At 45.0% G+C, this 23,582-nt stretch overlaps 1 protein-coding gene across 1 annotated transcript in view; it reads left to right on the top strand.

Annotated features, from left to right (window-relative positions):
• The window catches only part of cdkal1 (CDK5 regulatory subunit associated protein 1-like 1), a 387,515-nt gene that overhangs the window by 354,806 nt on the left and 9,127 nt on the right, over window positions 1-23,582 (top strand). Inside the window, exons 13-14 of the mRNA XM_061253309.1 lie at window positions 9,590-9,673; window positions 14,184-14,348. Of these exons, the coding sequence (XP_061109293.1) occupies window positions 9,590-9,673; window positions 14,184-14,348 (249 nt within the window). The remainder of the gene's footprint in view (window positions 1-9,589; window positions 9,674-14,183; window positions 14,349-23,582) is intronic.

Below are 23,582 nucleotides of genomic sequence, written 5' to 3'. Positions count from 1 at the left end.
GGGAGGGGGTTGCTGGCGTTTCAGAAGCACGGGGTCCCAGGCCGTCCGCTAACGGGAGTTGGACCTGGCCGCTGTAGAGCTGGTGTGCGGTTGTAATGCGACCCTCCGCCAGAGAACTTGCGGCGTTCCGGCAAAAAACAAACGGGCGCATGCCTGCCGCGAACCCCACCCCTGCGTCAGCTGAAAGGGGGTGGGGGGGGGGCCTGGCCGCATCCCAGAAACAGGATTTAAACCCACTCGGACTTTCAGATGAGAGAAACCAAAACCCTCTTCTCTCCCCAACCCCAACCCCTACACCCACAGACCGACTGTCTTTTTTATTTTTTACCTCCTTCTTCTTTCAAAGGTGTTGTAATCCCAAAGCTTCCTCTCTCTTCCCGAGAATATTGTCGCCCTATCATTTACGTCGTGATTACTTTTATGTTAATGTGTGATTTTGATTAATCTTAATAGGGTGTAACTGTCACCATGGGCTAATTCGGGCACAGCCGTTTCTGTGGTCTGAATGCAGAAATCTCCCCACGCTTATCTGTTGAAATGCACACTCCGCGGTCCGAACGAAAGGCCGTTTCCACCTGAACTTGTCTGAAATAAATGTTGCTGCGGTTCGATCGGACTGGAAGCCGGCTCCGAGGAGCGGTCGTTACGAGACGCCGTTGGCAGCATGAGGCTTTCCAGCAGATATATTTAAACGGACCGCAGATCGCACTTACTCTCCCTCTTACTCTGTGGCTCTCAGTCAAGCAGAAAACGCTCACGTATATAATGCGGAAATACTTGCAGACCCAGAAAACCTGCCTGCCATGAGGCAGTGACATTGACACACACAGCGTTTTAGATAATTTACATTTTCAAACGGTTGCCGTAACTCCATTTATCCAAAAAATAATGCCCTCCCAGCCAAAGAGGACATTCCTGTCATGAATAACAATTTCCATTTTGTGCATTTTATAATTAGGGAGGCTAAATATTCAAGTATTTCTGTTTTAATAGTATGATACTTTTTTCATACACATTTCGCACAGAAGGAACGACCCGGGAATGTCCTATGTTGATGTGAAAATGTGAACCTGGGATATCTTTACCACAACTCTGCTCTCGATCTGTGAATTTCCCGGGATGGACACGGCTTCGGTATGAAAGGGGTGGTAATCACTTTAATCAAGGAACCTCATTGGCTACAACTGTAGACACGCTCGTAGCATATGTCGACAGCGGTGCTTGTTAAGGCTTTGTTTTAAATCAGTTGTGGTGTCAGTAAATCTGCTTGTTACATTACATCGTAGTTATTTTGCTGACACTTTTATCTAAAGCGACTTACAGTTGATTAGACTAAGCAGGGGCCAATGCCCCCCAGGGGCAATGTGGGGTTAAAGGGCCTTGTTGAAGGGCCCAACAGCTTGCACTGATCTTATTGTGGCTATATTGCCGGGGCATCCTGTAGCCTAGTGGCTAAGGTACATGACTGGGACCCGGAAAGGTGGGTGGTTCTGGCCCCCATGTAGCCACGATAAGGTCCATGCAGCTGTTGGGCCCTTGAGCATGGCCCCTTAACCCCATATTGCTCCAGGGGAGATTGACCCCTTCTTAGTCTAATCACTGTCCCTTCGGATGAAAGTGTCAGCTAAAGAACTGTAATGTTCCTTCTACCTTCTACCAAATCACCAACTAAGCAGTCAACCACTCGGCTAGGGGCTGCTTGTTCAGCACGGAGCTGCCCTGCATTATGTGAGACTCATTGTGTGGGACGTGAAAGGCAGAAGGCAGGCCTGTAACCGGCAAGACACAAGCTCCCCCTTTGTGCCCGGCTCTGTTGCCGTGGGTGCTAGAGCACGAAGGAATGCCCCCGTCATGCTCGGGGGGAAGGGGTGGGGCGGACTTGCGCGCGGGGGCCCGGCGTGACGCAGCTCGGCCCCCGCGGAGCGCTGACCCTCCGGGTCACCGAATCGTTCTCGGACGCAACCTCATTGCCCCGGACGACCGATCGCATCGAGCCATTTGTCAAAGTCGGCGAAAGCTGGCCCCAGGACTTTGTGTGGGGGATTTCGAGTAGCGAATCCTGCTTAGCTTTGGGCCAGCTTGCAGGATTTCTGCCATAGTGATGTTCCTGCAAATTGGTGGCCCCTTGATGATAAGCTGCTTATTTTTGTCTCTTTGTTGTTTACTGTGTCGCATCCCTGTCCTCACAAACAGATATGCCAGATTCTTATGAAGTAAAAAATTGCCACTTTGAAATGCTTCTTAACAAAACCAAATAGAACTCTTAACCGGCAGCCGGTCTTTCAAGCCGTTCTTTTGAGCTTCATGCGCACCCAGAACATCGCCTGTCTTCCAGCCTTCATTCTGCTTCACAGCCCGTTTGTTTATTTAAATTTTTTTCCCTGCACAAAATGGTGCGTTTATCTTTTATTTATTTATGTTTGAGCGAGAGCCCAGCTTGCCTCGGAGCCTGGCTGGTAAACACGCGTGAATAACACGTCTTGTTTTATAATTGCGCTGCCCCCTCGCTGTGTTGGATCGACTCGCCGGAGCGGAATGGAGAGACGAGGCTCTCCCGAGATCCTCTCCGTAGCGCTTCCTCCCGGTCGGGAAGGCTGGAGTCCAAAACGAATCCGAAACAGGGGGTTAGCTCTAGCGTTATCGTTAGCTCGAGGACACATCGCCCCCCTGCTGGAGTACTGAATGGGGGGCTAGCCGGTCGGCGTTTCGCGAACGACTCCTGGGGCTGGCAGGGAACCGGTCTTAAACTATTTGAGAAATGCGGAAATCGCAACTCGATAAATAAATAACGGAGATGATAAAAGGGGCGGGAAGCGGCGCGTTAGTCATTATTGAGCGCGTGCCACGCGGCTTCGCGCCTTTCCTTCGGATTAATTATCAATTAAAGGCATTATCCGCACAAGATGTTCTCTGGCGCTTGGTGGAAGCTGCAAGCAGCCACACACTGCGTGCTTGCGCTTTGGTGCTCCACAGAGTACCTCCCCAGTGTTGATGAGGTTTCCTCTCAACTGAGAAATCAACACATTTTAAGAGGAGTCGCTTAATTTTCCATTATGGTTTGTGAAACCTGGCCTGAATATGATCCGAGTAACCCTTTCTTTTGTCTCTTCTCATCTACACAGCACAGCGGATTATGAGGTTGTTTGTACTGGACCCATGTAATTATTATTTCTCCATTGATAGAAATCCAAATCTGTTTTTCCTCCTAGTGCAGTGTACACAGAACAAACAGACCTCCTGGCAATTGAATCCTGTTGCAGACTTTTCATCCTATCAGATTTCCCTCATATTAGGGATCAGATCAGCCCATGATATAATCTGACATCTTTATTGTCGTTCGATTGTTTTGTGCCCATAATCCAGTAACCTGGTTTACACTCAATTAGGATGGGGGGTGTCTTTGTGAAAAACTGGTCCGATGGAAAGATTAGGATGTACTCATGGGTTGTGACTGTAAGACAACGGACGTGCTACCGTACAACATCCCAAATCCAATCTGTGTCCAGTAAGCCAAGTAAGTCTCTTCTTTGTGCATTGTCAGTGCGATAGGATTCGGGCAATAATACACTGTGGAAATGAGGTTCTGGGTTTCTTCCCCTCTCCTTCCTAGTTCTTTGTGTTACATGATGAATTCATGAGATCAGCTGTGGGCCCAGGAACATATCCCTCCTAAAAAATGTAGTTTGGCCTTCGCTGCCTGAATATAATGAGTTCACCTTTAGCAGGGAGCCTGTGTTGTGCTGCAGGGTTCTGCTTGTTTGTTAGAGAGATATGTTTTCCTCCACTCTATTTCATTCGCTCCTGCTGACCAGTATTTCTTTCTTTACCTTTTCTTATCTTCCTCTTTCTTTCTTTTGTTTTTTCTGTCTATTTCTTTCGAGAAACTCTTTGCTGCAGTCACCGAGCCCCACCACTTTAGCAACGCACCTGCAGATGCTTGTGTGTAATTGGAGAAGGTTTTAGGAATTAATCATGGTTTTATAAGGGCATATTTCAAAACAAGGGGTTTTGCACTGGGCGTTTGGTGCTTTTTTGGGTTTCTTTTTCCTTAATTTGTTCTGCCTTGAGGCAGCTTTTGCAGTGAAACACCTGTTAAGACTTCACCGTGGTCCCCTGAATTTGGACCTACGCACAACACCCTCAAAAGCTGGTCCCTGAATCGTTAAATTAATTCCAGTAGTTTTGCTTGCCGCAGTCAGTTATTGTTAAGTATCCTGCAAGTTAATGTTATTTTAGTATCATGTACACACTGTGGCTTTAGGTAGTGTTGCTATTGTAGATCAATACTAAGCTCTACAATGAGTCTCATGTTGTTATGTTGCTCTTAAGGATAATTGTTAGGCACAATGCATTTATTTGAACACTGCTTTTTTATCTTAATCCCTACATTCTGCAGTTCTGATTTATTCCAATAACATTGTTGTTTCTGTTCCTGCTGTGAAGAATTTAATATCATACCGGTTCAGCCCTAAGGGACAACCCATTTTTTAAAAATCATATTATCATCTCCAAAAGAAGGGTCGTAATATCTATGGGTATGTCTATACATCTATACTGTGATTTTTACTCCAAATTGTATCCATTAAGGCTCTGAATGTATTTTTGTGTCGTAATAATTCTTATCTGGAAATTATCACATATTTGATCCACCTCTTATTGAAAGTTGAAAACACGGTTAAACTTAATGCATGCAAAAATTGTCCGTGAGAATCGATGAACTAAAAAACTTAACGGCACACAGATCGGTTCAGCTGCCACTGTTTATTCCCACTGAATGTGGATGGGCATTGACAGCTCATGTGAAAAAAATTTGTAGAGAATGGAACTGGAATCGTTGAGTATTGGAGTCTTCATAATCATGTAATATACAGTTATGGGCGATATCTTGTGCAAACTGGTTTAAAACTGGTGGCTGGAGGTACTCTCTGAAAAGTTGTATGTGGTTAGATTACCTCAACTTACCTCTTTGCTACTTTTGGGAAAGTGCAGGGGGAGCATGAGAGAGCACCGACTCTAATAGCGCCATTATTCCGTATTTGGTCAAATGGTCATTCGTGGTCATTTTCTCTGAATTCAGCCACAAAACAAGTGAGAGAACATTAGTACGCTCAAATGACACAGTATTATCAGCTATCTTCGGTAATCAGAGCATATCTTGCCCACTGTGAAGGCTTCCATTTTGAACCACATACTGAAATTGGCAGGGAAGTTAATGGAGTCTTGAAACACCTTTCCCGCCATCTCAGTGTACGACTGCAGCTTTACTAGCAGGAAAGAGTCCGAGAAAGTCAAAGGCAAATGTCTTGAGGAGAGTCACTGAAGATTGAGGTTGTCTCTGCCGTTCGTCTGACTCGGGTTGACTGGATGAGTTCACTGTAGTCCAATACCAGGCTAGCTGGCAAAAAGCAATTTGCTTTTCTCAGAAGTGCCAAAAGTGTGCTGTGTGCTATAACAAACTCAGTAGATGCATAGAACCGTCCATAAGGAGTCTGTCTGACATGATACTGGCACATATTGGTATTTGAATTCTTCTGCACAAATTGCACTTTTACAGGCCTTAAACTTGCCACTGTACAGTACTTCCATAAAATGGCACTGGTAGGGTGTCGTAGCTTTTGCTTTGAGAAAGCTTTCTTCTTGTTTGCGCCAAATAATTTGTTTGTCAGGGTTGTTTTCGCCTGAATGTTTCATATAAAAGTCTTATATTTAATCATTATAAAAGCTTTAATCAGCTTGCGTGCACTCACGCATAGAGGCTGATCCTGGTGAATGCAAAACTCTTAAACTGTGTGGCGATGTTTTAAAATTCATCATGGTTTATAAAAGTAATTCAGTCGTAGTTTGCTGAATGCATTGTTTTTGTTTTGTTTCTTTTCCCCGTCATAAAACTTTGGCAGTCATGTGAAGCATTTTTCAATCACACATTTCTGAATTGTTAAATACATGAAATTCAAGTCAGTTGGTGGAACAAAAACAAAAACATGTTTATTCTGTTTTGAAACTTTGATTGAGAAAGTATATATCTTCACATATAGATTAGTATGATGAAAGGCTAGTCCAGACATTGTGGGCTGGATCTTTGCCTATATGGTGTGAGCTGTGGAATTGGCAGGGTATTGCTCTGATTTGATATTTAAATAAGGGTGTGTTTCGCAGACTAGAGCGGTTACTAATTGTGGAACGCTTGGCCTGAATTAAAGTTGGTAGCGTTGTGGTGTGAGATTGAAAAATCTTGGAAAAGAAAAAAATATACACCACAGGAGTGTCTTTTCAGAAGTACTTCTGGCAAGGGATGCACACTATTACAGGAGTTTTTATTGGGCTTTTAATTCTGTGAAGACATTAAAGAGCCAGTGTGCCTTTCCCAATCCCAGAACTCTTAAGACATTTCCTGCACATAATTCTGTTCACTTAGGAATGTGAACACGTGTTTGTGTATACTGTACGTGATTGTGTGCGTTTGTGTTTATATAATATGATCCTAATTGGTTTTAATGAAATGATGTTAATTCATGATGAAAAACACTTGGGTTTTAGCTTAGCATCCTCTGCTATTTTCCAAGTCTACTGATATGTGGTATATATACCCTAATTCTATTCATCAAGAGTTATTTTCATTGCCATTAACAGTGCTTGGCGGTTAGTGCCAGCTTTCACCCATCATTGGTATTAAGTTATAGATGAAGACTGTACGGCTTCACTGTGGCTTGTATGAAGTGTCTGTGTTGCCTTTCGCCTCTTGCTTTTGCCTGGGTGCCAAAACCTAAGCCATTAATTCTAATGAGATCGGTGGAACTTTTTCTGCAAAACCTTGCTTTAGGTTGGCCCACCTGTTCCAATGTGGAGCACGATCCTCTTCGTAATCAGATTTTTGTGGTATAGTAGAGGCACTCAAAAACATATTTTTGCTGGCATGTTTTCTTCACATTACAGGAAATGCAGAGTGGACTTCTTGCATAAAAAATTTCCAATGTAATTTCTTTTCTCAGAAGTAAACGTAACCATGTATTGACCATTCTGGCCAGCTTGTATTGTTCCCGTTGTAATAAAGGAGTTTTTAATATCAAGTGGTGGTGCCGTGTGAGCCTAGTTCTCCTCTATGCAGTGCATTAGTACTCATCTGTAAGCTTTTCAATTATGTTTTTAAAGCACTTCAAGCACTCTCAAGCTGTTGCAGTTGGAAAGGAAAATTTTTTAGTCATCCGTGTGTTTTTACAGGAAGGATTGTTTCGTTTTTCTTTGGTCCTGTCTATGTGCAGGGGCTGACCTATGTGGTCATGATTCTACGGTTATGTGTCACTGTGACCGCCAAAACACTACAGACGCTGGAGTATCATTCAGTGACGGTGTCACCCTGAAAATGTTTGTTGCATTTTTCAATCACAGCGGAATGGGCAGAACCGGACAAAGCCACTGATTCGCACATTCCAGCTCCATCAGAATGGCATCATCTGAACTCTCGTAAAAAGGTTTAATGGCAGAATCCCAGTGAATGCTGGGATACCTGCGGAGGACGTTCTCTGTGGTGCAGGCCGATGAAATTTTTTTTTCACAAAGTGTCCTGAGGAGGTGCAGTTTTACCCACCAGTAGTCTTGTGTTTAGAGCCAGAGCAGTTGGGGTATTGAGAAACAACCACCGTTGCAGCTGAACGAATGGATCCAAACAAGATCGAGACGGATTTTCAGTTCCAGCACAGTTTTTTTTTAAACTTGTTATTTATCTTTCGTTTCTTAGTGAAGAGGTAAAGAGGGAGGCAGATTGCCTTCGCTATCCTGGTTTATCACGGAGGCACGTGCTACGTAGAGAGTATAATGTCAAACACACTTAATGTAATTAGAGAGTTCACGGCAAATGCTGCTCTGCCCTGCTTTGTCTTCCCTGGCAGGCCCTGTCTCTGTGTAGCTGGGCAGGGAGCAGGAGCACAAGGGAGCAGTCTTTCCATTGGTCGCCCACAAAAAAAGGCCCAATGGGGTGCCTCCAAAAACAAAGAGGGAGTCGTCTCGGTAGCGCAGATTAAGTTAACTGCTGTTTCAAAAGGCCAGATGCCGGCCCTGTCCCTTTAAGGAGAGTCGAAGCGGTTTAGATTCATCCATCGTCTGTTGTAGGGATGTCCTGTTTTTAGGAGACCCTGCAGGAAAATCTCTATTGAAATGTACACGGACGGTCTCAACCCTGACTGACTTGTGAAGGCTGTGTTCGTACATGTGTGCTTGCGCACTCTTTATCATGCTCGCACCACGCTCCGGTCCTTGCTATAGAAGGAGCTGATGTACACTTTATGGTTCCCAGTGCAGCCTTAGACTCCAAGCTTGGGGTAGAAATCAAATCTCGTCCTCACACCCTCATACACACACCCTCACACCCCCACACACTCACACACACACCCTCACACCCCCACACACTACATACACACACACTCGCACACACACCCTCAGCCCCCCCCCCCCTCGTGCTACAACCCTCCTCGCTTTAGTTTTGGAAATTCGCATGTGTGTCGCTTTCCATCATGAGGGTGCTGCACTTCCCAGTTCTCCAGTGAAGAAGGGCTAGGTGGAGAGGCAACAGGCCGCACGTCGGTCACCGTGGCGACCTCCTGCCTGACCGTTCAGCTCATTTCACTGCCACGCATTTCCAGAGCTGTCGAGAACACGCGGGCGTGGGCACGCCGTCTAATCAGCCCGTACCTCTGGCGATTTAAACAAATGAAAAACAGTTCACGATTCACTCCACAAAATAACGAAAATATGTTTCTCCAACATCGTTTCCGTGTCAGCGGCTTTTCGCAATTATTCCACGGTCAGAATTTTTTCATCGGTTCATTAGTTCATCAAAAATAAGGGTGCAGAAAATCAGGGTCTGTGCTCGTTTCGTTTAGTCATATTTTTGCATTTGATATACTAATGGATACTATCAAATGGAAGCGAAGCCAGATAACATCTCTCCCCCCATTGTGCAGCTCTCTGTAGCGCACGCCTGGGTGGCTGTCTCATTGATAGACTGGGCACGTTCCTGTTTGCCATTTTTTTCTTCGCTTCTTCCTATTAACACATTTTAATAATGCGAACATTGTACACTCCTGAGTGTACGGAACATTATATGGGCTAGAACAATGATTAGAAGCCACAGAATTGGAAACACCGTGAGGCTCAGTCTATATGCTGGCTCTTTTTTTTTCTTTTTTTCTTTTTTTACAAGGTAATAAAAATAGTATTTATGCCGTCATGCCCAGAAGGTTGGGCTTTAAAGCAGGGCCTAGGTGATAAAGCCATCCCAGAGGTATTGACAGAGAGTGGGGCAGCCGCTGTTGTTGTGTCCAGTTCAGTGTACAGACAGCCTCGTAATTTAGACTGAGGGAGCGATGTTTGCTTTGCAGTTTGTGCCAGATACAGCAACAGAGCGTTTATTGAGGTTGCGGACTGTCAGAGGAAATAAATGCCCTCTCTTTTATTCTCTCTCTTTCTCTCTCTGTTTCTTTCCTCCCCCTCTTTTTACCCCCTCTCCCTGGTCACCCCCCCCTCCCGCTCCATCTCTCCCACCATTTCTCCATTTCCCTTTCTTTCTTTCCTCTCTTTCTCTTCTCCTCTCCAGGTTGGCGAAAGACAACAGGTGCTTGTGACAGAGGAGTCCTTTGATGCCCAGTTCTATGTGGCCCACAATAAATACTATGAGCAGGTAAGAGAGATTTCACTTAAATTTCTGTTGGTGAAAATTTCTGTTTTTAAAATAAATACCACCAGGTTGGTGTCAGTATCTCCTCTTGAAATCTTTCCAGAATAGAACTATGATATACATATGTGCCTTTTTCCTAATGGCAAATAAACAAACTTTTTCCCCTTAGAAGTCTCTCTTACAGGATCCCACATCTTTTTATAAAAGAATCCAAGTATTTGTACTTCCCTTTTGGTTTTGGTACACAGAGGTGTGGAGTGAATTTGCTGTTTGCCCTTACACGTCAAAGGCATTTCACGGCCCCGGTTTGATTTTCTTGGGTTGCACCTGTAAGTGGGAACCTTGCAGTAGTCAGTTGTGCACCTGATAAAGTTTTTCTTTAATGTTTAGCCCTGTTACATTCCTGCATTAATCCCACTGCATCTGGCTTCAAAGAGTACCTGTTAAACTCTAAAACACCTTCAAATAAATCAATTTACTCCTGAGTTAGTCATCAAAAGGACGTTTGAAGTTCCTCCATTTTTGAGGAAGCAGCCGGTAATATTTTTTCCCTGGACTCGGGGCTACAAAATTAGTTACAAGCGTCAGTCAGTTGTCAGGCCATCAAGGAGAAATTTGGTGGTTTGATCTCCGCCCCTCGATTTCCACCGCTCTGTACCCAGCAACAAAGTTCGGCTGGCTACCAGATATAAAGGCAGTTCTTGTTGAATGACTTATGTCAGGGAAGAAGAAATGTTGAAAAGTTGCGCTACCTCTATGGCCTGTGAGGCAGTAGTCGTGTCCTACAGCTGTTTAGGAGTGAGAGGTTTAATACCTGTCGCTGTTCCGAGCGAGAGTGTGCCATAACAGGCACTGAAGGTCTGTGAATCTAGCCTCGTTCGCGGGCTGAAAGAGGCCCGAACGCGTGGGGGCTCTGTTCTGCCAGCTGCGCATCCATGGAGATCTCTGTTGGAAGCTCACGTGACTCTTCCCTCTTTCCCCAAACCCCACCCCACCCCCCTTAGCGAGCCAGGATTCGGTTTCTCTTTGGTTGAATTGGGCAAATTGGTTGAATGGGCAAAGCCTCTTCTTGCCTGGATGACCCCTGCTGAATAGGGGTGTGTGTGTGTGGGGGGGGGGGTTCTTTTCTGGAATATTCTCATTATGGCCCTGAAAGAGAAGCTGTCTCTGAGTGATGCGATCGGCAGTCAGCCCCCACCCCCCCACCCCCACCCCCACCCCCACGTCTACCTTCTCTATGGCTCAGGGAAGGTGGTCTGAAATGGAGAGCGGGAGAGATAAGAAAAGATAACCCCAGTGTTTGAATTAAAGGCTCTTACTTTGTAGAAATAAACAGATCTGCCAAAAGGAGGACAAGAGGTTGGGCCCGCCCCCAGCGGCTCACGGGGGGGGGGGGTGAGAGGGGAGGTTGGGGGGGTGGGGGGGGGGGGGGGGGGTCGTGTGCACAGAGGGTGTCCTGCCATTGATCCGGCTATTCAAAGACCCAACAAAACCCCACGTCTGCGTCAATCGATCCGAGAGGACTAATGTGATAAAGGGAGACCCGTTTTAATCTGCGATGCAAGTGAGCTTTTCTCCTATTTGCTTTCCTTTCAATCCCGTCATTCCAAGATTGGTCTCAGGGACCCTAATCCGCCCACGCACCCACTCTCCCCCCCAACCCGCTCCAGGAGATAAGGTGAGAATCATATGCACTTGCTTTTTTTTTTTTTGGGAGGGGGGGTTGATCAGATGGAGACCCACGTTTTAATAACGGGACCTGACTGGGGGACAGGTAACGTATACTAGCGTTAAATGGACAAACAAAACTGCGTTATCTTAAGCTGGAGGGCTGCAAGAGACTCGACTCGCGGTGTGGAAAAAGCCTTTTCATCCCTTAATCGCCCATCAAGGAGAACCCGACAGCCCCCACGCTTCCGCCCGGGGTTGGACACGGTCCCCCTTCCCGAGTAGCCAACTTCCCCTCCGCTGTACAGGATAAGGGGCAGGCTGCATGCAGGGCGGCAGGTACAGTGATTAAATTAGCCGCATGCTGTGACAAACAGGCCCCGGACACTTCCACCCCCCACCGACCACTGACTTTTTATGTAAATATGGCAAAAGAAATACGGCACATGAAAGAACAACAACGGGCACTTGTCGTCATCTGTGGAAATCACTTGTTGCGTAGTCCGTGGGCTTCTGAATATGATTGTGGATGGTGGTTAAAAACATTATATTATAGGCTTTGGAGCTTTTCATATTGTCCTTGAGCTTTCAATTTATGTTCCATTCTGATTCAAGTAAAACGATTGCAATTTTGGTGGAAGTAGGCGTATTTTAGGGTCTAACTGCTATTTTTCTGAGCTATTTGTAAAAAGATTTTCTCTGACATGATGTATGTTTTTGCATAATTATTGGATGACATTAATGTTAACACAGAGAGCTGGCCACAGGAGGTAGAGGCAGTGTGGGAGGGGGGATTTGAGGTCTGGGGTCAGTATGTCACTGCTCTTTGCAAACGTTTTATGGTGTCTTAGATATTTAAACTAGGAAGAGCACACTGACGCCTGTTTATGGACTAACCCAATATGGACTAAGGCACCCTATGAAAAAAATAGAACATCAATAGATGATCAAATAGAACATTGCCGTCACATTGTTAAGGGAGATGTAACGCGCAGGTCACATCCATCTGTTAAGGGAGATGTAACGCACAGGTCACATCCGTCTGTTAAGGGAGATGTAACACGCAGGTCACATCCGTCTGTTAAGGGAGATGTAACGCACAGGTCACATCCGTCTGTTAATGGAGATGTACCGAGCAGGTCACATCCGTCTGTTAAGGGAGATGTAACGCGCAGGTCACATCCGTCTGTTAAGGGAGATGTAACGCGCAGGTTGCATCCGTCAGTTAAAGGAGATATAACGTGCAGGTCGCATCTGCCCACAAGGGGTTAAGTAATTTTAAACCATTTGTGTGGAAGGATGGACAAAGACTGGGTAAGTGAGGCTCCTCATTTGGTTTCTCTCATTTGTCTGTGACAAGATATGGTAGAAGCGTGTTCATTATGTATGCCAGGCATTTAACTAGATCCTTTAGATGCAATGGTAAATAGACAAGTGATAGACAAAAACAGGATTAGTTTACCTTTGCATCATATCCTAGTGCTGTGCGAGATTGTTCTGTGCGATAATTGCGTTTCTCATGCAGAGCACGCAATTAACGAGGCAACCTTATTTAAGATGTTTGAATTGCATTTATTATGTGCTTTGCCTCCCTTCCTCTTTTATAATGCGGCGGGGGAAAAGTGAATGAGAAAGAGAGTGCTCAACAGGCAGCCCTGCGAACGATAATATTTAACCTTCAGGTTTCGAAATTGCACTTTACATAACGGAATGAAAAATTGTCTTCATAATTCTGCTTTTTTTTTCTTTTGTGGAAGAGAATTAAAGTGAGGCGACGACAGGGAAAGCACATTTAGTTCCGAGTTAATTGAAAATGTAATTGACAGATCCACAGATACGCCATATGTTTGATGGATCACAGCGCTCCGGAATAAAATGCCTCCTTTCATGTCTGGAGAGGTGACGGTGCTCTCAGATGTACGGCCGTATACAATGCTCTAATAAAGGTAATTCCCGCAGAAACACCCCGTAGATCCCGTTGCGTTTGCGTTTAATCCAATTCGCTCTCTGCTTCGAGTCGAATCCATTTCTCCAAAGATCATCCTGAATAGACCTGGTGCAGATACGAGCCACTAATCTCGCCGACCGGCCCGGAGAATGTTTTAAAAAGACAGCCTATTTGTGTCCTGGGAATACCTCCGCTGTTGGCCAGAAAACGGGAAGACGAACCATGTCTACGGGGAGCGAGCCCTGTGGCGTAATTTACAGCTTTCGCTGAAGCCTCACCAACCTGACTGGAGGATGTCGGAGAGTGTTTATCAACACCCGTCTCATTCGGCTTGTTTTGTTTGCTTCTTTGCGCTTGTTTGTATGATTGTTTGTGTTTCTCGTCTGCGTCGGCTCCACTGAGAGGTCAGGAGGTCAGCGAAAGGGTGGAAACTTGGAGATTGTTTCCACATCGTACTATAGGCTCCCAGATTTTAACCCAGTCAGAGCCAGAGTCATGAGCTGTGCATGTTGACTCAACCAACTAGCTATGCTCCTTCTACCAGAGATGACACACTCAGCACCGTAGACCGCCATTGATTTGAAGGGTCTCATGTTACAAAGGATGCCCTGTGCTCTGTAAATGTTTTTTTCCCCCCGCCCATGCTCCTGGGTCGTGGTAGATACAGCCTGCGAATAATAGCAGCCATTTAAACCTCTTGGGGAAGAACTGAAACTTGTGTGAAAGGTTTTTTCCCCCCTCAGAGGAACCCAGCTCACAGAGCGTGAAACGCTCTCCAAGTCGTAACTCTGCCTCATCCTTCAGTCGCTGCCTGTCAAACCAATGAACCTCCGAGACTTTCAGTGGTGCGCTCTACGCTCTTGCTTACAGTTTCTGTTTCCCTGTTCCCTTTTTAAGGTCCTGGTCCCTAAAACGCCAGAGTTCAAAGGTAAAATGATCGAGGTGGACATCTATGAGGCGGGCAAGCACTTCATGAAAGGAAGGCCAGTCGACGCAGCCAGAATCCTCACCCCCTCCATCGCCAGTCCTCTGCAGAAGGGGGAGGTTTCTGGGCTGACCAAGGTGAGGAGAGCAAAGTTTTATGGTTTTATGTGTTCTATGAAACATAGATACATCAATAAAGGACAGTAAGGCACTTGAACTTACCTCTCTGTTTGCACTGGAAATGATAGGCATTGTTTCAGGGAATCCAACTATACAAGGTCTTCGGCACCCTAGATATATTCTATAAATTTTGTCTTCAGTGTTTATTTTTTTCTGCATTTTTCTGCAAAATTTTCCCCAAAAAAATAATGTTACAGGGAAAAATGTGTATTTCATGAAATAAAGTATCATATCAAGTAAAAGACCACTTTTCAGATAAAAACTTGTTAGGGGTGTCAGGTATTACCTAGAGAGCCAGAGGCAAGTGATTTGACTTAGTTTTTAGCTGTTCACTGCTATTTATAGTGAATTTTTTGATATTCAGAAACTGTTAATTTCATTATTCTTGATAGCATCTTCACTTCACAGATTTTGTTTTACATGTGCCTAAGTGCCACAGTGCTGCTTGTATATCTAGAATATTTTATGTGAACCAGGCGAGGGACTGAAAGGCTAAGTTACAGTCACCACAGATCACCAGCGCCTCAGGTCTTTGTGCCCTGCAAATGAATCGAGAAATCAAGAGCAGCGATGCGAAACAACTGGATTGTGGGATTACTCCCGTCGGCAGCCTCTGGTTTCCAGCGAAGCGGCGCGATATGGTCTCTGAGGGAGGTGGTGGCCGAGGGACAGCCCCTGTAGCGAAACCGTCTCTGGTGCACAGGGAAGCGTTTGATCTCCTGACTCTGCTGTGACAAACCGGTGTGAAAACTGGGATAAGATCCAGACCTTTACCTGAGAGCGGGGTAGAGCTTGGAAGGGCCTGGTTTGTCTGGTACGAAGGTCAAAGGTCGCTCTTTGAGACTGAACTGGTAGGGCTCAGGCCTTCTATTTTTCGCAGAAATATTCCGGTTGTTATTTCATTAACCTTTAAAAAAAAAAAAAATCTAATACGGTATATTCACGCATCAGTGGCACTGTTGAGTTGAACAAGAGGTGAGATTCCGGGCATCAATGTGCTTGTAGAATCTGGGAGAACGGCTCTCATGCTGTTCAGAGGACAGTGAACACGTCAGAAATTCCCACAGCACTCAAGGGGGCCGCTGAATGGTTTTACCTCTTCGATAGTGCTGTAATAATCTTAGATATTGCACTCTGTACCTTTTTTAATGGGCTGATAATTTTGCCCGTAACGTTAATGAACACAGGAGACCCATCCCCTTTAATTTGCATTGGTATAATTAGTATTAACCGTTAAACATGTAGTTAAACGTATTGCTTAGTATGCCAATGTACTGTATAGTATTTAAGTGTTGGGCTGCAGTCCAAAATTACATGAGGGAGTGCATCAATGGCAAAACCGTCATGCTCAGAATTGTCAAATGTCTGCACAACTGGCAAATCATTTATTTAGAGGAAAAATATAAAGCTTCTAAAAATACATGCATCAGACCTGGGTCAGTTACGTATTTGTTTTGGATTTGGTCTGGCGTGCATGCAGGAATGGGAGACTCGCAGTGCAAGTGGACTGCCTTTCCAAATGCGGGACGGTTTTGTGGGTGAACAACCTAGTTTTTGCTGATTATAATCCGCTGAAGCCATTGCTCAAATCACAAGATCATATGTAGAGACTCCCAGAAGTCTCCTGTTTCCACAAAGCAGTCATCCGAATCTGTGCTCCGTCTCACCCCCCTCTCCCCTACGCGAGTCGAGTGGTTTTTTTAAACGGCTTTGGTTGCTCGCAGTGGTCAGTGGCATGGTGAATTGTGTGTTTGATCATTTTCCTACGCTCAGAATAGCCCTGCGGTGGGCCGCCAGCTCTTACCGAGGGGCCACCGCGTCACACGCAGAGATCACACAAGATGGTGGAGTTGGTGAGGGGGTGCTTCTTCCTGTCGGGTGACGCCATGGCTCCACTTTCCACACCGGCCTCTGCTTAGCAGAGGGGCTGTGCGTACGTCCGTGTTTCTGTGCATGCATCTGTCCATGCGTCTGTGCGTGTTCATGTGCGCGTGCACACCTGCTTCCGAATGTTTTCTTGTTTTTTTTTTTGTTTTTTTTTCAGTTTGTGTCTGTATGTCTCTCTGCTCTTTTCAGGCGTTTGTCTGTGTGTGTGTTATTGTATATGTTCTTACTTTTTGCTTTCACCTTCAGAATAAATAAAAACGCACCTTGCGGAAGCTTTCTGACAGGCAAAATACATGCTTCTGGAAGATTTCCCCCGTAACCTAAAATAGCCTGGCTGTTCAATCACTCAGTCGCTCTTCAGAGCCAATCCAGTATATTTCTCTCCACTATAACTGCCACTTCGGTTCCTAGCCTCAGCTCGAGTACATTAATTAAATATATGGACTTTAAGTGGTTAACTTCTGAAAGCAGTTACATATAGGATGGCAGAGAGATTGTACTTAAGGTTTCATTTACACCCCATTAAGCCATTTATCCATAAAACCACAGACCTATGGAGTCATCTTTCTGACACCACCTCTTCACTGATGAAATGTAATTATTAGGGGACACTAAAGGTCAAAACGCTGACTTCGCTACACTTTCAAACATGTTGTAGAGTGAAGCAATTAAGCTCCTCCGGGTGGGGGAATGAGTAAACAGCGATGGCGGACAGTTGTACCCACGTGTACCCTCTTAAAAAGGGCCTGCAGGGGAGAAAAGAAGAGAGAACCTGCCGGAACTTAAAAGCATTACGTCACAAGACCTCGACTGGGAAAGCAACTGCCAATGCGCCTGCCTGATCCGCCCCCCCCAGTCCTGCCTTGGCAGGGCTGTAAAACCTGATGGAGTGTGAAATTAAAATGTGTATCACATTTCAGAGCATCATTTGATGTCCTTTCCTCCAGTACAAATGTTCTGAGGTGCTCCCCATGAAAAATAACACCAAGCCCCCGATTATCATACTGAAGAAAAATAGTGACAGTTTACCCAGCCGTATAATTTCCAAATTGCTCTCGGAGAACACTTACTCTTCTTTTCTCCTTCATAAAAAAAAACGGGTTTTGGAAGACTATTAATAATATTTTCTTAATCTCGCAGCATTATTTTTATGGCGAGGAAAGGGATCTCTAAGCTGTGGGAACTGAGAACTGTGTAAGGAATGTGCCGGGCAATGGTGTCGCTGCTGTGGTTTGTTTAATCACGCGAAAGCTCGCTGTGTTGAAGTACTCACCTTTTCATCTTACAGCCAGCTGTAACTTTGGAATGTGTGAAAGGAGAGGATATATTGGAATTTTCTGGAAGCCTTCAAAGAATGAACACTAGTAAAAAGAAAAAAAAAGTGCCCCAGGAGAGATTTGATGGCCTGTAGGTCCTAAATTATAGACTGGTAGTGAAAGTCGTGGAATGGGCTGCTTTGGCTAATTTATGGGGAGCAAAATTCAGAATTCAGTTTTATACTTATATCAGCAAGAATGACTCCAATTTCCCTTGACTTTCTCCCTGCTGTTAACAGACAAATTGGAGTTTCTGCCTAAAGCAGTAATGTTTTTTTTTTGTTTTGTGCTAATGCACAGCATATATAGCCAACAAAATCTGTGTTGTTTTCGTATTCTGAAACAAGAAGCAGCCTAAGTGTGTAATGCAGTTTTCCACAATAAGTATCTGGGGGACTGTCATGCATCTTTTCCAAAAATGCATGCACATGCACAAAATGCATTTCCCCATGCACTTGAAATAGCTTCTTCCGATATTTCCATATCAGTGTAAAATTCAGAGAAAACAATATTTAGTGAACCGCCTCTGTGTGACCAATGGTGGATTTATGTACTCTCCTCCATTTGAAAGATAGATCTTGTGTAGTTGGGCAGTTGAGCTACAGGGGTTGGAAGAGAAAAAGTGGGGGTACAGTAGCAAGTGCGATGATTTCTGCATGCAGTGTTCAGTAGTTGTTCAGTACCCGTCCGGCTTGTATAATTCTGATGGGGACAAAATGTCCTTAAACTTGAACCTGCCTGACATCTTTTCTGCAAACTGCTCTTTTCTCTCAACATTGTTCGTCAGCCCCAAAGTTTGTCAGCCATTCATCAAGATGAGTTTTAGAGTGTTTTTATTTTGGTTTTTTTTTTTTCTCCGATTAGATCTCTGGTAAAATGCCATTAACGCTATTAACTGTGCCTCCACCACCTCCCATCATATTAACCTTTCATAAATACTCAACCCCTCAATTCTCGCAAACCCTGCATAAAAGTAACATATAAAAAGGTGCTTAAGCGTACCTGCTAGCACTTATCTTTTAAGTGCATTTTTTGAACAATGATAAAATCTGTTGTGCCCCCCCCCCCCCCCCCCCACCCACCCAGTCCTCACTGTAAATGTGTTTAGCATGCATTTGTCTGCCCTTGTTTTCACACTGTATTTGGGCAAGCTAATAAACAAGATATTATCCTTCAGGGCAAAATATTATACGGAAAAATAACCCTACCTTTTCATTACAGTTGATATGGCTTGCTGCATATCCTTATCCCTGGGCTCCCTTTAGGAGGGAACATTTAAAGTTGCCTTCAGTTGCGAAGGCTTGTATTTGCACTGCGGAGTAGTGCTCAGGGAACTTGGGAAAAACGCAAAGTTGCTGATTGGAATCCTGCTTGGGACACTGCTCTTGCTCCCTTGTGAAAATATCCAGCTGTGTTGAAAGAAAATATTTTAAAATGGATGTCTTAAGTTGTTTTTTGCCAAGGAAATAATGAGCGGGGAAAAAAAACCGCTCCGATTCTCACATCTTATTGAGGTTAGGCAGATGCGCCGTCGGTTCTGTAAGGAAGCCTGATTCAACAGTCCTGGTCGTCACTCTGGGAGCGACCGCGGTTGAATCGCGTGATTGCGGACCAAACCGGCGAATTTGTCTGGAGTGGACCGAAGGGAAAGATGGAGCCGTTTGATATGGCGGTATAATCAATGGTATTTATTAAAATAATTTTCTTTCTGGGCTTCGCAGTTTTGATTGAATCCTGGGATCAGTTTCTCGGATTGCTTTGTCACATTAATTTATCCCTCAGACAGCTTTGTGGATTCGATCAAATCCTGGGGTCACTTATAATTCTTCTCCATAGTAATCTAAGAGGTTTTGGCACCTTTGATTGAATGGCACTTTCCCTTTCGACAGCTCGGCATTTGTTTTAATCCGGAGATGGCGTTATTGCGATAATTTCTCAGATTTATCTGGAAGCGTTTGCCATTTTGATTGAATAGCACCTTTATTTGGATTTGTTTGAACCGAACATCGTGAGGCATCATGCTTGTCCAGGCCACCGTAGTCCATGAAACCCCATCTCTGAAGTGCCGTTCACTGCATTCATTGAAGTGTGGTTCATCTGCGCCTGCCACTCGACATTTTCCAAACCCATATATAACATACATTTCAGATGACATTATTTTTTCCAGCTGTTTATTGACATTACTGTCCTCGTGGCTATTGCCCACCGAATTTTATCGAACAGAATCTGATAATCTGAGAATCTGACCTTCAGGTTGCCTGGGCTTGGTCAATTAGTAACTGCAGTTAAACTTGCGCGAGTGTGAAATTAGGAGTGAATCTATTTTTAGAATGGCCTTTGTAAACACCAGAGATTCGCCTGACCCTGTTTGCACAAGGCTTAAACCAAACGTTCCCATGACAACGTGTGCCGTTTTTGTAGATAATCACAAAAATCGCCTCAGCCAGAAGCCCAGGGCCTTAAGTGGTATTGTAAGCTTTTATCACCTTTGTACTGTATAGTGGCTGTCATCCAACATGTGTCCGTGTTCCTAACCTGGCCTGTTCACAGGTTCCATAATTGAGCTCTCCGCTTTTGTACATTAGGTTGTACAGGTTCCATAACTCTCTACTTTAGTACAAGAGGTTGTATAGCTTCCATAACTCTCTGCTTTAGTACAGTAGGTTGTAAAAGTTACATAACTCTCCTCTTTAGTACAATAGGTTGAGCCAGGTGTTAATTGATGAGCTGCAGTTAAGAGTTGTTCTCAAGTGTGTGCAACTTTTCATGCTGGAAATAACCCGCGATTATAAAATGCAATTAGCAGACATATTTTGCGTTGAAAGCGCCATTTTGTTTTTCTTGGACAGTGGCAGAGATTCTCGTTTCTATCTCTCATTTTGGGACAGGTTTTCTATCGTCGTGAAGAGCGGGCTTGTGCCTTGCTGCCAGTTGATTCGGTGTAATGTGTGCCCTGCTGTGCTTTGTGAATCACAGGCTTTGAATCATTGTTTTATTAGAGCAGATCTATATGTTTAACACGGTTAGCGCCGCAGGACCAGACTGAACCAGGGAACTGAAGAGGAGTGGAGATATTGGCCCTGCGGGTCCCACATTCTGCTCACGCAGGCAAACGGATACGGACACGCGCAAATATACACTCGTACACACGCTCACGAACACACGCAGGCCCTGACAGGCGAGACATTAGCTCAGGAGGTAAGAGCATTTGGGAGAGCTGCCAGTTCAATCCCCCGCCCTGGGTTTGTCAAAGTGTCCTTGAACGCCCAACCCCGAATTTCTCAAGATGAGAATGTGGGTGAATGAGAGTCATCAGTTGAAAATGGCTTCAGATAAATATAAATATAAGGCCAGTCACACTAGCATGCTCAGGAGCAGCACACACAAATCCACATGCACAAACATGTGCAGACAATACGGAGATGCACTGGACACACACAAAATGCCAAGATGCATACAGCTTTGCCCTCAGACACACAAATGCACATCCATGTATGCGCACGCACATACACCTCCGCCCAAATGTATGTGTGCACAGACACCTGCACACCCACGCACAAATAGCATTTTTTAGAGGAGGGTCTTTGTATGGGCTGTGAGTTGCCAGGTCTCCTTTGCAAAGATGCCTGGGTTGTAGCTGTAGATCAGTCAATCATTATTATCATTATTATTATTATTAATAAGCATTATTATACAGTGCCATTTGTAAAGAGGTTGTCACACAGAATTTTACATTTTCTAGGGGAAATGGCCATGAAACTGCCCATGTCTATGCGATAGTTTGTGTGCATTATTGAATAATACAGAACAACCGAAGAAGAATTATGTTATAATGTGCCTGCAATATGTTGCCCTTGCAGACATAACACATAACTCTCTTAAAAGCCAACAAAAATGTGGAGATTTTTCCAATGAAAACCATTTATCCTTTGCTCTATATTTTACTTAGCACTTTATTCATACCTTTCAGTTATTTTTTTTCCTTTTTCTTTCCTTTGAGAAGAGAGTGTAGTGCTTTTAAGAAGCGCTCCCCAGGCTGAGACGATCGACCGCCTTTTTCTCCCGCGGCCCCCACAGTCGCCTTCGTGTGAAGCGCTCTCGCTATTGTGTCCGCCCAAAGAGCTCATTACGGTGACGGTGTTGTGCCGAACCCCACCTGAAAGGGAGAGAGGCTCGCGCTAGCACACTTAGCCCCTCACTCTGCGACGACAAGTGCGCCTCGGCGTTGTAAAGGGGGAAGATGTATCAACCGGCAATTACAAATGAAAGTGCTCCTAAATCCTGCCGCATCGAATCTTCCCCCCTCTCTCTCGCATTCTGCCTACTGTAACCTATCCCTCTCTACTTGTTCATGCCTTTCCTGGGCTGCCCGGCATGCCCCCTCCCAGGGTACGAGCGACCTCAAAGACCGGTGAAACACGCGCGTTACGCGCGTCAAAAATGCGGTCACCGACGAGAAATAGAGTCGGCGTTAAAAAAAAGCTCTTCCCCCGTGGCCTTCTCGCTGACCCCCGCCGCTAAATTCTTTCACGCCGGGGACGGTGCTTAAATAATTCACGGGCCGCCTTCCCCAAACACCTGGAATTGGGGGATTAAGACGGCGGAGCGGTTAATTGCTTACTGCGGCGCTGCCTGTGTTTACCCTCTCCGCCGGTGTGCTATTGCCGGCCCTTTGCATCATGCTGCATGCGGGCTGACGGCTCCTTAGAGACAAGACAGACAGGCAGGCAGGAGCTGCCCAGAGACGCTCTGTCGCCCACGATCCCGCGCCGAACCCCCCCAGCTCGCCTGCCTGGCACAAGCCCGTCTTTTCTTCTGGCTCCAGGGGCCTGCCTCCACACATTCGGGCTTATTTTTTAATCTGATTGCTTCCGCTTTCCACCATTTTTATATATATTTTTTTTCGAACAAAGGTGCTGTGTGACATTCGGAAATGCAATTCTTACATTTTCTTGCTCTCGAGTTGCGTTATTTTTATTTTTTTTGCGCGCGTGTTTTGAAATTGTTTGCCGAAAAATACTAATTAAGCGCTTTTTTAGTTGTTTTTTGTTTTTTTTCCTGTAACCGCAAAAGCAAACAGCAATTAAATATGAATATGTTGCTGCATTTCGGCATCTTGCCAGCCAGTGTGAAAATGCATTTATTACACAAAAACAACGATGTTACTCAACTACTTGTGTTTAATTAATCCATTTGCCGCTTTTAGATTTGGAATTTGAGTGCTGTCCTGACCATCAACACCAGAGTTATGCATTTTATGCAAATTTTAGGTCCCTTATAAATGTTTTTTCCTCAATACACCTGAATACTCTCCCAGGTTCCCATAATTTACAAGTGAATTAAGCGTAATTTGTTGTGTAGGTCAGCCAGTTTTCAAGGAAACAGCAGCGAGTACAGTGAAGGCAAACAGCACACTGAAGTTCCGTTGAGAGCTGGCGGGAGACGAACATATGATTTGATGAATGTTGAAAGCATGATGTTCCACTTTTGTGTGAACAGACCTGGGTCAGATAAGTAATATTTTTGGATTCCAATACATTTCTGTGCTCTATTGATCTTGGCCGGCGCAATTGAGCTGACCAAGAGGACCAGAAGGCGGGGTTCACACGTTTCGAGAGTATTTCATAGGTTCCAGTGCGCCAGACAAGCTCAGTGAAGCGTAGACTCTACTAGAGAAGTATTTGAATCCAGAACAATTGGTTTCAGAGCCCTGCTTGTTCTATTGACGCCTTGGCTGAACATCCACTTGTGTCGTGATGACCATTGCGCCTTTCCGAAGTAGGACAGATATCACATTTTCTGGGGATGCTTCGTATGGTTGAGGGCAGGAGCAGCTTGCAGGTAATGCTCTGCTATTGCTCTGCTTCCCCCTTCTCTTTTAAAGTCAGCCAAATCGACAAGAAAAGATCCGTTTCACTGGCGTGTACATCATATCGAGGAAGCTACTGCTGCTCTAACTTCTTTCAGCTAGTCCTTATGGCTTGTAAGG

Source organism: Conger conger, chromosome 1 (assembly GCF_963514075.1).
Source record: "Conger conger chromosome 1, fConCon1.1, whole genome shotgun sequence".
In the NCBI taxonomy this organism is placed as follows: Eukaryota; Metazoa; Chordata; class Actinopteri; order Anguilliformes; family Congridae; genus Conger; species Conger conger.
This window is presented reverse-complemented; position numbering and strand designations above follow the sequence as displayed.